Source organism: Garra rufa, chromosome 22 (genome assembly GCF_049309525.1).
Source record: "Garra rufa chromosome 22, GarRuf1.0, whole genome shotgun sequence".
Classification (NCBI taxonomy): Eukaryota; Metazoa; Chordata; class Actinopteri; order Cypriniformes; family Cyprinidae; genus Garra; species Garra rufa.
Window position 1 is genome coordinate 6,456,615 of NC_133382.1, and position 12,940 is coordinate 6,469,554.

Consider the following 12,940-nt stretch of genomic DNA (forward strand, 5'->3'; position numbering starts at 1 on the left):
GGATTAAGAATATATTTATGAAATAGTAAATTATTTTTTACTGTGTTTTGCTATTATTTAACACTGTTTCTGCAATGACTTTACTCCTGAAACGTTTTTGGACAGATCTATATTGTCAATAAACGAAATGGGCCTGTTTTTCACTGAAAAGCACCTAAATAATATTGTAATAATTGGCTATAACTTGCTTGGGGAATGTTATATATAGACAAAATTTTATTTGGAAGTGTAAAACACCTAAATACAAATTTTTAAAGAAAAAAATCTAAACTTCAGGAGTTTTTGTTTGAGTACACAGTAAAAAACACCCAATTGTTGGTAGCGTTTTTTCCTAAAATTCTGGAAATTCACTAATTTTTAGAGAAAACAAAAGGAAATTTGTAATTTTAAATTAGCTAGACATAAAGTTCAAGTTCTTATGTTTATAATGATATATGACAATTGATGCTGACTGCTAGAATAGGTCTGAAAAAACAAAAAAATATACAGGTGCCTCAGGTGCCCCAAAAATGTTCTAGGTCTTTAAGGGTTAATGCTTTTGATTAATTACTGACAGCAGCATAATAAAACATGCAGCCTTAAAATCTCATTTCAGTACAATGGGGAGCACCCAGGCAGTGTTGTTTTTGACAACCATCTTAGATTTATTCTTAGTCTTAGTCTTTTGGACTAAAATGCTTGTTAGTTTTAGTCAAATTTTAGTCACTTCTAAATGTGATATTCTTAGTCCAATTTTAGTCGGTGAAAAGTCAAAAAGGTTTTAGTCTAGTTTTTGTCAAAAAAGGGGAAAAAATCTTTTAACAAATTAATGTAGGTCAGTAAGTATTTTGCTGTTTGGTAGTGTCACTTATAAGTTGTGAAAATAGCAGATCTATAGTTCAACACAATGTAAGCTTCCGGATCGACTATTTTCACCAATAATTACAATAATGAAGGAATGGTTTTAGACATAAAAGACATATATTTTAATTACACCCATAGGTCCTCTCACCATTTGCGACCACCCTGTGTGCAAACTGCCGCCACCATGTTTAATCGTCTGTCTGTCTGAGTGACAACAATGTGACGTGTTGAGCGTAACCAAACAAGGATAGAATGCTAAAACGGCTTGCCATACTAGTATGGCAAAGAGTATTTAATGCTAAAACGGCTTGCCATAGCGGCAGATACTTTTTTGGTTTTAATTGGCATGCACAATAAGCAGAAATGTCGTGCATTTTCAACGTCTGACGGACCACCCACTAACATTTTCGTCTATTCTCGTCTCGTCAACGAAAACTCACACACGTCTCGTCATGTTTTAGTCATCAACGAGCCATTTTTATCTCGTCATCGTCTCATTATCGTCATGAAAAAAAAGTGGCGTCAACAAAATGATTTCGTCATCGTTGACGAAAACAACACTGCACCCAGGGTTGGAAATGAACAAGAGCTTGGGGCAAAAATGTGTAGATTAAGTAGATCATAAAACCATAAAATACAACACAGGTAGATTTGTATAATAATGTATTCATAAAAAATGCCCGTACAAGCATCAAAAATGGTCCTGGAAATCAATTCCATGAAGCAAATATGTGACCCTGGACCACAAAAGAAGTCGAGTATATCTGTAGCAATAGCCAAAAATACATTGTAAGGGTCAAAATTATCAATTTTTCTTTTATGCTAAAAATCACTAGGATATGAAGTAAAGATCATGTTCCATAAAGATTTTTTTTTTTGCACTCTCAGATTCCAGATTTTCAAATAGCTGTATCTCAGCCAAATATTGTCCCAACCTAACAAACATCAATGGAAAGCTTATTTATTCAGCTTTCAGATGATGTATAAATCTCAATTTTGAAAAATTGACCCTTATGACTGGTTTTGTGGTCCCGGGTCACATATCGTCTCTTAATAGAAATGTTTTGACCCTTGTACCAAACAGTTCACTGTTAATAGCCTTAGTTTTGAAATTAAATGTTCAATAAGCACATATGGGTGTCTTATATTTTGTCCATTTTTTTTCTCTTTTCTCATATAGCACCTAAAGTGGTGATGGATGCAGGCAGTCCATGTCCGTCTCTGTCCAGCCTTCACTCCTCCAGTCCCTTGACCAGACAGCTCTCCCTCCCCGTTGAGAGCAGCACTCCTCTGGGAAACAGTGTGGTATGTTCATTATTTTCTTTACAGTAGATTTGGTCTTAGACAAAAGGACTGTGAGAGGCAGCGCAGTTAAACTTTGAGTGACTTGAGTTTGAATCCCAGCTTGCGTTCCCTTTTGCTTCCTGTCCACTTGCCAGTATACTGTCTAATATTGGCAAAAATATGCCAAAACATCTTAGTGCACAGTGTCTTTAAATCTTCAATTCAGTTATATCAAATTTAAAGTCTTAAAAAGAGGGCTTAAAGGATTAGTTCACTTCCAGAATAAAAATGCCCCGATAATTTAGTCACCCCCATGTCATCCAAGATGTTCATGTCTTTCTTTCTGCAGTCGAAAAGAAATTAAGATTTTTGAGGAAAACATTCCAGGATTTTTTTTCATATAGTTGAAGATCTAAATTGCCTTTGGCTGGGATCTGGTAGAGCCCTTTGAACCTGCATTGAAACTGCAATTTGGACATTAAACCTGTTGATCCCCATTAAAGTCCACTTTATGGAGAAAAATCCTGGAATGTTTTCCTTTAAAAACCTGATAAACTTTAAAATTAAACTAATGTCAGCATTGTACATTCAGACTCGGAATATGGTGCTCTTGCTTGTTTTTTTTAATAGAGCTTGTGTTCATTTTTCATTCTTAACTTGTATTTTTGTTGTTTTATACAGCCCATTCGGAGAAGAAGAGGCGAGAGTCCGTTTGATATCAACAACATCGTCATTCCAATGTCAGTGGCCGCAACCACCAGAGTGGAGAAACTTCAGTACAAGGAAATTCTCACACCCAGGTGTGTTTCCAAGTCACTCCCAGTGCCTCTTAGTCCATCGTTCATTTATTTAACTCTATAAAAGCTGGCTGTATCCTATTTGATACACAAATTTATAAGGCCTATAAATGATCAACGTAGGCAAAGCTTGCTGAAAAACCTGTTGTATACAATGTTCTACATTCCTTCTGTCATCCTACTGATAGTCTAGACTTTTTAGCAAGTAAAAGACCTTTTAATATAATTGTAAACACATCCCGCTTCAGGTGTCTTTTTGCTGTGAAATTATTTTTATGAAGTATATCTTATATATCGTTACTAATATTTCAAGATAAACACTTATTAAGACTTTGGGTTTCCTTAAATATTCATTCATTTCTTTCTTTCTTTTTTTTTTAAAAGAAAAATCATGTTAGAATGTAAATACGAAATATGATACATCAGGCTTTTGAGGATTGTGTATCATCTCTCAGTCATTGTGTCATATGTTTTGCCCCCCACGATAAAAACTACAGAGATTTGATCATAAAAATGAGCATTAAAATTATCTTATGACATTATTGGGAGATATAGAGTGGCAACTGTTATTTATGTGATTTTATGTTAGTAGTCTGTTATATATGGAAGCCCGTTTCCACCACTTAATTAAAAAATAAATGTAAGGTAATTATGACTTTTTTAGTCAGTTTACGTCCATGCAGTTCTGAAATTTTTTTTTTTTTTTTTCAGAATTGTGTGATTGCGAGTTATGAAGTCAAAATTGTGAGATATAAACTTGGAAATCTGACTTTTCTTCTCAGAATTGTGATATAAACTCACAATTGTGAGTTATAAAGTCAGAATTGCAAAATATAAACTCAGAAATCTGATTTATTTCTCAGAATTGTGATATAAACTCATAATTGTGAGTTATAAAGTAAAAATTGTTAAATAAACTTGCTAATTTGACTTTTCCTCAGAATTGTATGAAATAAACTTGCAATTGAGAGTTATGCTGCCTTCATGTGCTATCGTAATTATGGTAAATACCAAAATCCGACATCGAAATTGCACATGAACACCCACTCACGTTGTAATTTCCACTGGAAAGCTCGAAATTTTTTATGAGACCCGAGTTGCCGAGATGGGATAAACTTTGACCTTTCAACATGGCGGACAGCAACGAAACTATACTGAATGGTAAACATTGCATGATGTTAAAAGTTAAAAAAACTTATATAGGCTATATAAAATATATATACTTATATAAAAACTTATATAGGCTAGCTAAAACAGAACCATTAGTTAGTATTGTCTTTAAAAAAAACTATACTATTCATGATCAATAAGATATACAGCATATCATTTATCGTTTGCGTTTTGATGCATCCTCTTCTTCCTGTAGCAGATGCATTAGGGAGTTTATAACCGTTTTAAAACTTTTACCCAAATAGCATGTGAGGACAAATTCCGAGTCCGCCATGTTTCTCTTCACTACGACAACAAAAGCACCTGAACACGACACACTGGTAATTTCCACTTCACAAGTGGAAAGCATCATCTTTCCCATATCACATGAAGGCAGCATTATAAGGTCAGAATTTTAAGACATAAACTCACAATTCTGAGTAATAAATGGGCAATTCTGACTTTTTCCTCAGAATTCTATGTTGTGAGTTATAATTGTGAGTTATAAAGTCAGAATTGTGAGATATAAACTTGGAATTCTGAGAAATAAATTCAGAATTGCTTGATATAAACTTTTTTTTCTCAGAATTGTGAGAAACTCGCAAATCTAACTTTTTTTGGTTATATCTCACAATTGTGACTTTTTATTTTTTAGAATTGAGTTTATATCACAATTCTGAGGAAAAAAGTCAGAGTTGCGGGAAGAAGTCAGAACTGTGAGATATAAACTCGCAATTATGAGAAAGTCAGAATTGCGAGATACAAACTTTTTTTTATCCTCTAATTCTGACCTTGTTTCTTGCAATTGTGAGTTTATATTACCAAATTCTAAGAACAAAATTTGTTCCGATCTGAGTCTGAGATGAAAAGTCACAATAACCTTCTTTTAAAATAGATTTTATTCATCGTTTTATTGGCGGAAACGGACTTCCATAGTTATACTTGTAAAGATCTCATTGATTTACATTATAAGCTATCAGAATTTTATTTTTGGCCATATAAATATTAGTAAATGGCCCAGTTGCATATTTTTTTTTTATCAGTTTGGGCCTCTAAATAAAAAAGCTGTTTTTCCTTCTTGAGTATGAGCCCATAAAATCCTGATGTATCAAATGTATCAAAAACATGCATGCAAACTTATTTGTGTAGATTTTGTCTAAAGGTTTAATAAACAGTTCCATTTCAAATATATTTTCTCTACTTACACTTATTTCTCTGTTGTTCAGATGGAGGGAAGTGGACATTTTAGCCAAACCGCTGGCAGAGGAAGAAAACAACATTCCGGTATAACGGCCGTCTATTTCTTCCTCCACTCATTTCATTCAAATTCAACCTGTTCTTGATCCTTATTAATGATGTGACCTAATGATTTATTTGTGTAGGTGGAGGACCTTTCAGATGCTACGTTCACGAAACTCCACCAGCCATTAGAGGATCAGGAGCGATCTCGCTGGCGATGGACGGCTCTCGCACCCGCCAAGAGGAGAGGCAGCAGGTACCTGCCCTGCCCTACATCTATACCAGACAACATTTTTCTGGTTTTGTGAGTTTATACTTAACCATGTCTTTTCTCAGGTCCTATAAATCCCTGGATGGGCGAACAACACCATCACTAGTGGGAACGAACCCTTCGACGCCTCAGCCCTCATCCCCAGACGCAAGTCACTTCCACGTTCTGCAGGACTACGGGCCGGTGCCGTCTCCCCTGAGCCCACCCAGCCCCGACACGCCCTGCTCCCGCGACGCACACACACCTCACACCAGAGACACACACAGACTGCTGTACAGCGAAGACACGTGCGGCTCCACGTCAGACTGCACCTTTGAGGAGACGGTAACATACATGCATTGTCACGACATTTTCACGATCATCATCCTATTCATTTTCTCCATAGAAGAAATGTTTTGCTTTCCTAAAGAGCAATTGAAAATGAATGCAAATGATTCTATTGTTAGCTCTGGTATTTTGGGAATAGCACTGTCGCACCTTAATCCGTTTAACTGAACATTTTTACCTTTAATAGTGGTATAATAAATGCACAGCTTAATATAAAGGGAAAAAAATATTAAAATAATTTAAAATACTTTGGTTGGTCTTACAGGAATGGTGTAAACGATTTGATTTTGCACTATTTTGCAACTTTTTTTATATGTAACTACATTTTGATGAAAAACTATGGTTTAGTCAATGGTTTGGTTTTTACAAAAAGTCTCTTTAAAAATATAGTGAAAACTAAAAAAAAATATATACACTGCTGTTCAAAAGTTTGGGATCAGTATTTCAGGATCAATTTTGTTTTTAAGAAGTTTTCTGCTCATCAAGGCTGTGTTTATTTGATAAAAAAGAGTAATAGTAATAGTGGTTTTCTATTTTAATATACTTTAAAAGGTCATTTACACCTGTGATGCAAAGCTGAATCTTCAGTGTCACATGATCATTCAGAAATTATTCTAATATGCTGATTTATTATCAATGTTTGGAACCTTTGACATTTTTTCAGGATTCTTTAATGAATAAAATGTTAAAAAGGACAGCATTTATTTAAACTAGAAATGACAGTTTAAAGTTTGGGGTCAGTCTTTTTTTAATGTTTCTTTCTTTGAAAGAAATTAATAGTTGTATTCAGCAAGGATGTGTTAAATTGATAAAAAGTGAAAGTGATTTATTTATTTTTTTTAATAATTGCTGTTCTTTTAAATTTTTTATTTTTCAAAGAATGCTGAAAAAGTATCACAGATTCCAGAAAAATGTTAAGCAGCACAACACTGATGATAAATTAGTATTTTGAATTTGAACTTTAGTATTTCTGAAGGATCATGTGACACTGAAGACTGGAGTAATGCTGAAAATTCAGCTTCGCATCAAAGGAATAAATTCTGTTTTAAAGTATGATAAAATAGAAAACGGTTATTTTAAAGTTTTTCTGTATTTTTGATCCAATAAATGGAATAGAGCATAAGAGACTTAATTAAAAATCTTACTGATCCCAGACTTTTGAACAGCAGTGTATATAATATTACAATTTAAAATAACTGTTTTTTTATTTTATTATTTTAAAAAGTTTTCAGCATCATACTCCAGTCTTCAGTGTAACATGATCCTTCAGAAATCATTCTAATATACTGATTTGCTGCTGAATTATTGAATTATTATTGAATTCTAAAGTATTAATAAGGTTATTATTAATATTGAAGACAGTTTGCACTGCTTAATCTTCAGAATTCTGGAAATTCAAAAGAGCAGCAATTATTTGAATTTTAATGTTAATATAACAATGTAAATGTCTTGACCTTGACTTAAGTGTATACATTTCTAATACTGTTCAACAGTATTTTTATATTTTATATTATCATATTTATATGTTAAATTATAAAATTCTAACTTTTTGTTGTTCTTAGTTTGGGTTCCAAACTAGCGGTTTTTTAAAGCCTCTGGAGAAAACAAATAGGAAAACGGACAGAAACACCATTTGATTTCTTTACTACAAAATGCTATTCTTAACACTCGGTATGTTTTCTTAGCAGACGGTCCAGCCCTGGGAACCCAGGAGTTTTCCTTTACCCGAGGACCCGATAGTGGAGCCTGAGACCGACAGCAGTCAACTGAGCTTTCCTTCAGGCCTCGAAGCCGACGGCCAATGCAGGGCCGAGTCGGAGAGCGACGTTTCCTCGCCGTGACGTCGAACTGATTGACTAACGGGAACGACCCTCAAAACCACACCTCCTATGGCATTAATTGAGAAAAAACTCATACTAATCAAAACAAAACAAAAAAAAAAATCTGTCGGGACTTCTGTTGTTTGATATTCAAACATCAGCCAATTATTTTCACAGTTTTTAGTGAATATTACCGAACATAGAAAGCTAAACCTGTCTTCTAAACCTCTTTTCTCAGAAGAAAAAATGTAAACGAGATGTATGAAAGTTGTTTCCATAAATGTTTTCATAGTCAGCTAAATATATCATTGGGACTTAGTGTGGTATTCTAACCTGTCAGGTGAACACTATGTAGTGCACTGTGTAGCAGACTTAAGAGGGCTTGACCAAAGGGTGCCTCTCTGCTGACTTATATATGTATGCTTGTGTTGTGAAGTGACAAACCCAAACCTGGCAAAAGTACTTGTCTGCATTCTCGGTTGACGGTCATGTACCAAGCAGAGATCTTCTCCTCAGTTATAAAGCACTTCACAGAGCGTCAATATCTTGCTCTCTTCCTCGACCCTCACTTTTCTCTCTTTCTTTTTAATAATTTCCCACCAGCAAATGCTAATGTCCATGGTATCATGTATCAATGTTATCGGAGAAATTGCAAAACGAAGCCTTTAGTGCACATTAGTTTAGCTCTCCCACTTCGGCCCTTACGTGTTCCAGGCTCTTTCGACCTCATCTGTTGAGATTGTACATTGTATTCCTTCTTCAAGGAGCCAGATGTTTCACACAGACCTGCCCTTCTCAGGTTATGCAGTTGTATGGAAACTTGTGTTAACAAGGCGTCTGTTTTTCCTTCGCTTTGTCGGTGTGACCCCATATTAGTGTTCTTATTCCGCACTGTCACCCCTTTGAGAATCTACTTGCTATGCAACTCGACATTATTGTTGTGGCCCTGTCCTTTTTTCTTTTTCATACAATCACTGTCTTTTTTTTATTTCTTTGTGTCTTTCTCTTCATAGCTGTTTGAGACAGGTTTCATTGTAATTCAGACTGTTTCAGATGTTAAATCATTTGCAGAAAAAAAAAAGAAAAAGAAAAACACCCTTTTGTAAATAGTACCATTAAAACAAATCAAACTCCATTCAGATTGTACGTCTCATCACTGTTAGTGTAACGCTGTCAACATGACACATTTACCATGAAACAACAAACTACATTAGTTCTGTAATGTGATGTTTCTGACACTGCTACAGACTGATGCCTTTTTACGCACTTGTGCTACTTCTGACAAAAGAGGAAATGGATTTTCAACAGTTGCTTTGACGCGCCTGGTGCAGACGTGAGAGAAATCGCATATTCGGCCATTAAGAAAATACCAGGATTTTGGAATTTGGTTTTGTCCATCAGGAGTTCATTAGATTCAATTCAATTGAAGTTTATTTGTATAGCGCTTTTCAGCTGCACAGAAAATTTAGGTTTTGTACAATATACAGGTATGTGCCAAAAAATTGGAATATCGAGGGAAAGTCCATTCATTTCAATAATTTGTTTCAAAAAGTGAAACTTGTATGTTATATTAGTTCACTACACACAAAGTGAAGTATTTCAAGCCATTATGTGTTTCAATTTTAATGATTATGGATTAAAGATTAAAAAAAAATCCAGTATTTCACAAAATTAGAATATCATGAAAGTTCAACACTGTAGGCTTCCTGTGTCCCAATCTAGTCAGCTAGTTAACGCAAAACACCTGCAAAGGTTTGCTCAGCAATTGTCTCAGTCTGGCTTAGTAGGCTTCAGAATCATGGGGAAGACTGCTGACTTGACGGTTGTGCAGAAGACCATCATTGACACCCTCCATAAGGAGGAAAAGTCTCAAAAGGCAATTGCAAAAGAAGCTGGATGCTCACAGAGCGCAGTATCGAAGTATATTAACAGAGTGTTAAGAGGAAGGGACAAATGTGGCCAGAAAAGCTGCACAAGTGACAGGGATGACCGTAGCCTTGAGAGAATTGTCAAGCAAGGGCGCTTCAGAAATCTGGGAGAGCTTCATAAGTGGACTGAGGCTGCTGTCAGTGCATCAAGAACCACCAAAGAACTGTCTGCGTGACAGCGGATACAGCTGGAGAATTCCATGCGTCAAACCACTCCTGAACCAAAAACAACGTCAGAAGCGTCTGTGCTGGGCTAAGGAGAAAAAGTACTGGTCTGTTGCCCAGTGGTCCCAAGTCCTGTTTTCAGATGAAAGCTAAATTTGCATTTCATTTGGAAATCAAGGTCCCAAGGAGGAAGACCGGAGAGGCACAAAGGTCAAGCTGCTTAAAGTCCAGTGTGACGTTTCCACAGTCAGTGATGGTTTGGATGTCATCTGCTGGTGTGGGTCCATTGTCTTTTATCAAGTCCACAGTCAACGCAGCTGTCTAACAGGAAATTTTAGAGCACTTCATGCTTCCTGCTGCCGACAAGCTTTTTGGAGATGATGATTTTATTTTCCAGCAGGATTTGGCACCTGCCCACAAAGCCAAAACTACCAGTACCTGGTTTAAACTACCAGTACCTGGTTTAATAGCCATGATCGGGCGGCAAACTCGCCTGACTTAAACCCCATTGAAAATCTATGGGGTATTGTCAAAAGGAAGATGAGGGAAATGCAGACGAGCTGAAGGCCAATATCAAAGCGACTTGGGCTCCATAACACCTCAACTGTGTCAAAGGCTGATCGCCACCTTGATGCTGGAATTAGTGCAAAAGGAGGCTCAACAAAGTACTGAGGACATAATACAGTACATTAACACTTTTCAGAAGGCCAACATGTGTTTAAGATCCTATTTTTATTGGTCACATGAAATATTCTTATTTTGTGAAATACTGGATTTGTTTTTTTTTTTGTCTTTAATCCATAATCATCAAAATTAAAATAAATAAAGGCTTAAAGGATTTCACTTTGTGTGTAGTGAACTAATATAACATACAAGTTTCACTATTTGAAACAAATTATTGAAATAAATGGACTTTCCCTCGATATTCTATTTTTTTGTATGTAGTAGCTTACTAGTGGTGACTATGTCAAGTTGATGTACATATGGCTGCATGGTAAAATCAGTAAATGATGTAATCTAACAGACAAACACTATTAACAGTAATGATTGTATGCAGCTGCAATCAAACTTATAGCACAATTTCGTAGTGCTGTAATTAATTCAATATTTATCAATTTAATAGAAGAGGTTACTCTCAAATAAGAGTATGGAGCCTTACCTAAATGATTGCAAATCTTTATACAGTATAGTAATACAGTCAACTATAACTATCTGGCTTATTCTTTAACGTGAAAGTAAGCATAATGGCAAGACTTCTGGCTCATTAGCCGCTGTATAGGGAAATAACGAGAAAAATAACAATGTGAGGTTAACAGTAAAACTGCTTGCACTACAAACCAGTGTGTTCATTAAGATAATAAATTAAAATAATATGATAAGACACACCAATCTACAATATTAAGCAGCAAAACAAGCTGTTTTGTACAGGTAAAAATAAGACGCGGATGAGACCGGAAGTCAGAGCCCATACAATTTACAAATGGCCGCAGCCACTCTTAAAAAATAAGGTGGATAAAAAATTGAATTGTTGTTCTATTTCTATGAGAACAGGGAAGTCTACATCACAGTTACAATGATAACGACACAGAGGAACAAAATCCTTGGAATCACTTTCAAAATGTTCATGAACGATAAATCCTTGACAGCCAATCAGAATCCATCTGACTTTAAAGCGTTCAAAACATTTAACGCGGCAGAGGACAAGACGGCAACGCGCTAATAAAATAAGCAAGGATATCTTGCGTTGGTGTGGACGCTAATATAATTATCATAATTATCTTTGTAGTTATCCTTATTGGTGTAAACGGCTTTACTAGGCTACTTACCTCCTGAAACACTGCAAACTCACTGCAAACTGTTCGAGACTTTCTGACTGGGACAAGCCAAGGTCATCGTGATGTTTTCCAACGGTAAGGTTTTTATTGTTGCTGTTGTTGTAGCCTAATATGTATGTTAAATAGTCCTTTAATTGCTATATCAATAACTCATTGACAAGCTTTTAAGATGTCAGCTTTTTTCTTTGTTTATTTGGGCCAAAAAATGGTGAATCTTAGGTGGAACAAAAATAAATAAATCAATACATAAATTGAATACAATTTATTTAGATTTATGTTTACTTATTTTAAATACTTTATACTATAATAATGAGTTGGGGGAAAAACACTTTTATCTATAAATGTGTACACTGAAAAGGAGAGATTTATATATATATTTTGTATGCACATGTACTCCCTAGCTCCTTTTGGCCTACATTTTTGAATGTCAAATGATGAACACTGTGAGATCAAAAATGTGTTTTAAGAAAGTAAACTGGGTCAGTTTTGATTTCATGTTGACTATTAAGAAATCTTTTCATGTTACCTTCACCCTCAAGTTGTTGCAAAACTGTATGAGTTTCTTTATAGCTGAACACAAAAGAAGACATTTTGAAGAATGTTGGAAACCAAACCATAGCCATTGATTACTATTGTATTTTCCCTCATAATATTTAAGTAAATGACTTCCGTCAACTGTTTGATCAAAATATCTTTTTATATTAAGCAGAAGAAAGAAACTCCTACAGTTTTGGAACTTGAGGCTATATAAGCTATAAGGATTATATATATAAACTCGCAGTTGAGAGTTATAAAGTCAGAATTGCAACATAAACTGACAGTTCTGACTTTTTTCTCAGATTTGTGATATAAACTCGCAATTGCAATTTATTTACAAACACAATTCAGATTTTTTTTTTTTTTTACCAGAATTACGATATAAAAGTCAGAATTGCTAGATATAAATGCACAATTATGACTTTTTTCCCTCAGAATTCAGTGATATAAACTCACAATTGCATACAATTTAGACTTTTTTTTTTCAGAATTGTGAGATATAAACTTGCAATTATATTATAATTATGTTATAAAGTTATAGTCCAATTTTGAGGGGAAAAATATCATTTTCTCAGAATTGCAAGTTTATATCTCAGAATTCTGAGTTAATATCTCACCATTTTATAAAGTCAGAATTGTGACATATAAACTAACAATTCTGACTTTTTTTTTTTTTTTTACCAGAATTATGATATAAAAGTCAGAATTGCGATATATAAACGCACAATTCTGACTTCTTTTCCTC

General features: G+C 34.8%; 1 protein-coding gene across 3 annotated transcripts in view; it reads left to right on the top strand.

Annotated features, from left to right (window-relative positions):
- Positions 1 to 8,865, top strand: part of LOC141297905 (KAT8 regulatory NSL complex subunit 1-like) — a 43,971-nt gene extending 35,106 nt beyond the window's left edge. For 2 of the 3 annotated variants that reach the window (XM_073828373.1, XM_073828375.1), the window contains exons 9-14: positions 2,024 to 2,148; positions 2,809 to 2,927; positions 5,300 to 5,357; positions 5,456 to 5,568; positions 5,649 to 5,907; positions 7,596 to 8,865. In XM_073828373.1, the coding sequence (XP_073684474.1) occupies positions 2,024 to 2,148; positions 2,809 to 2,927; positions 5,300 to 5,357; positions 5,456 to 5,568; positions 5,649 to 5,907; positions 7,596 to 7,751 (830 nt within the window). In that variant the 3' untranslated portion in view covers positions 7,752 to 8,865. The remainder of the gene's footprint in view (positions 1 to 2,023; positions 2,149 to 2,808; positions 2,928 to 5,299; positions 5,358 to 5,455; positions 5,569 to 5,648; positions 5,908 to 7,595) is intronic. The other variant, XM_073828374.1, reaches the window with a different exon arrangement.
- Positions 8,866 to 12,940: the final 4,075 nt, after the last annotated feature.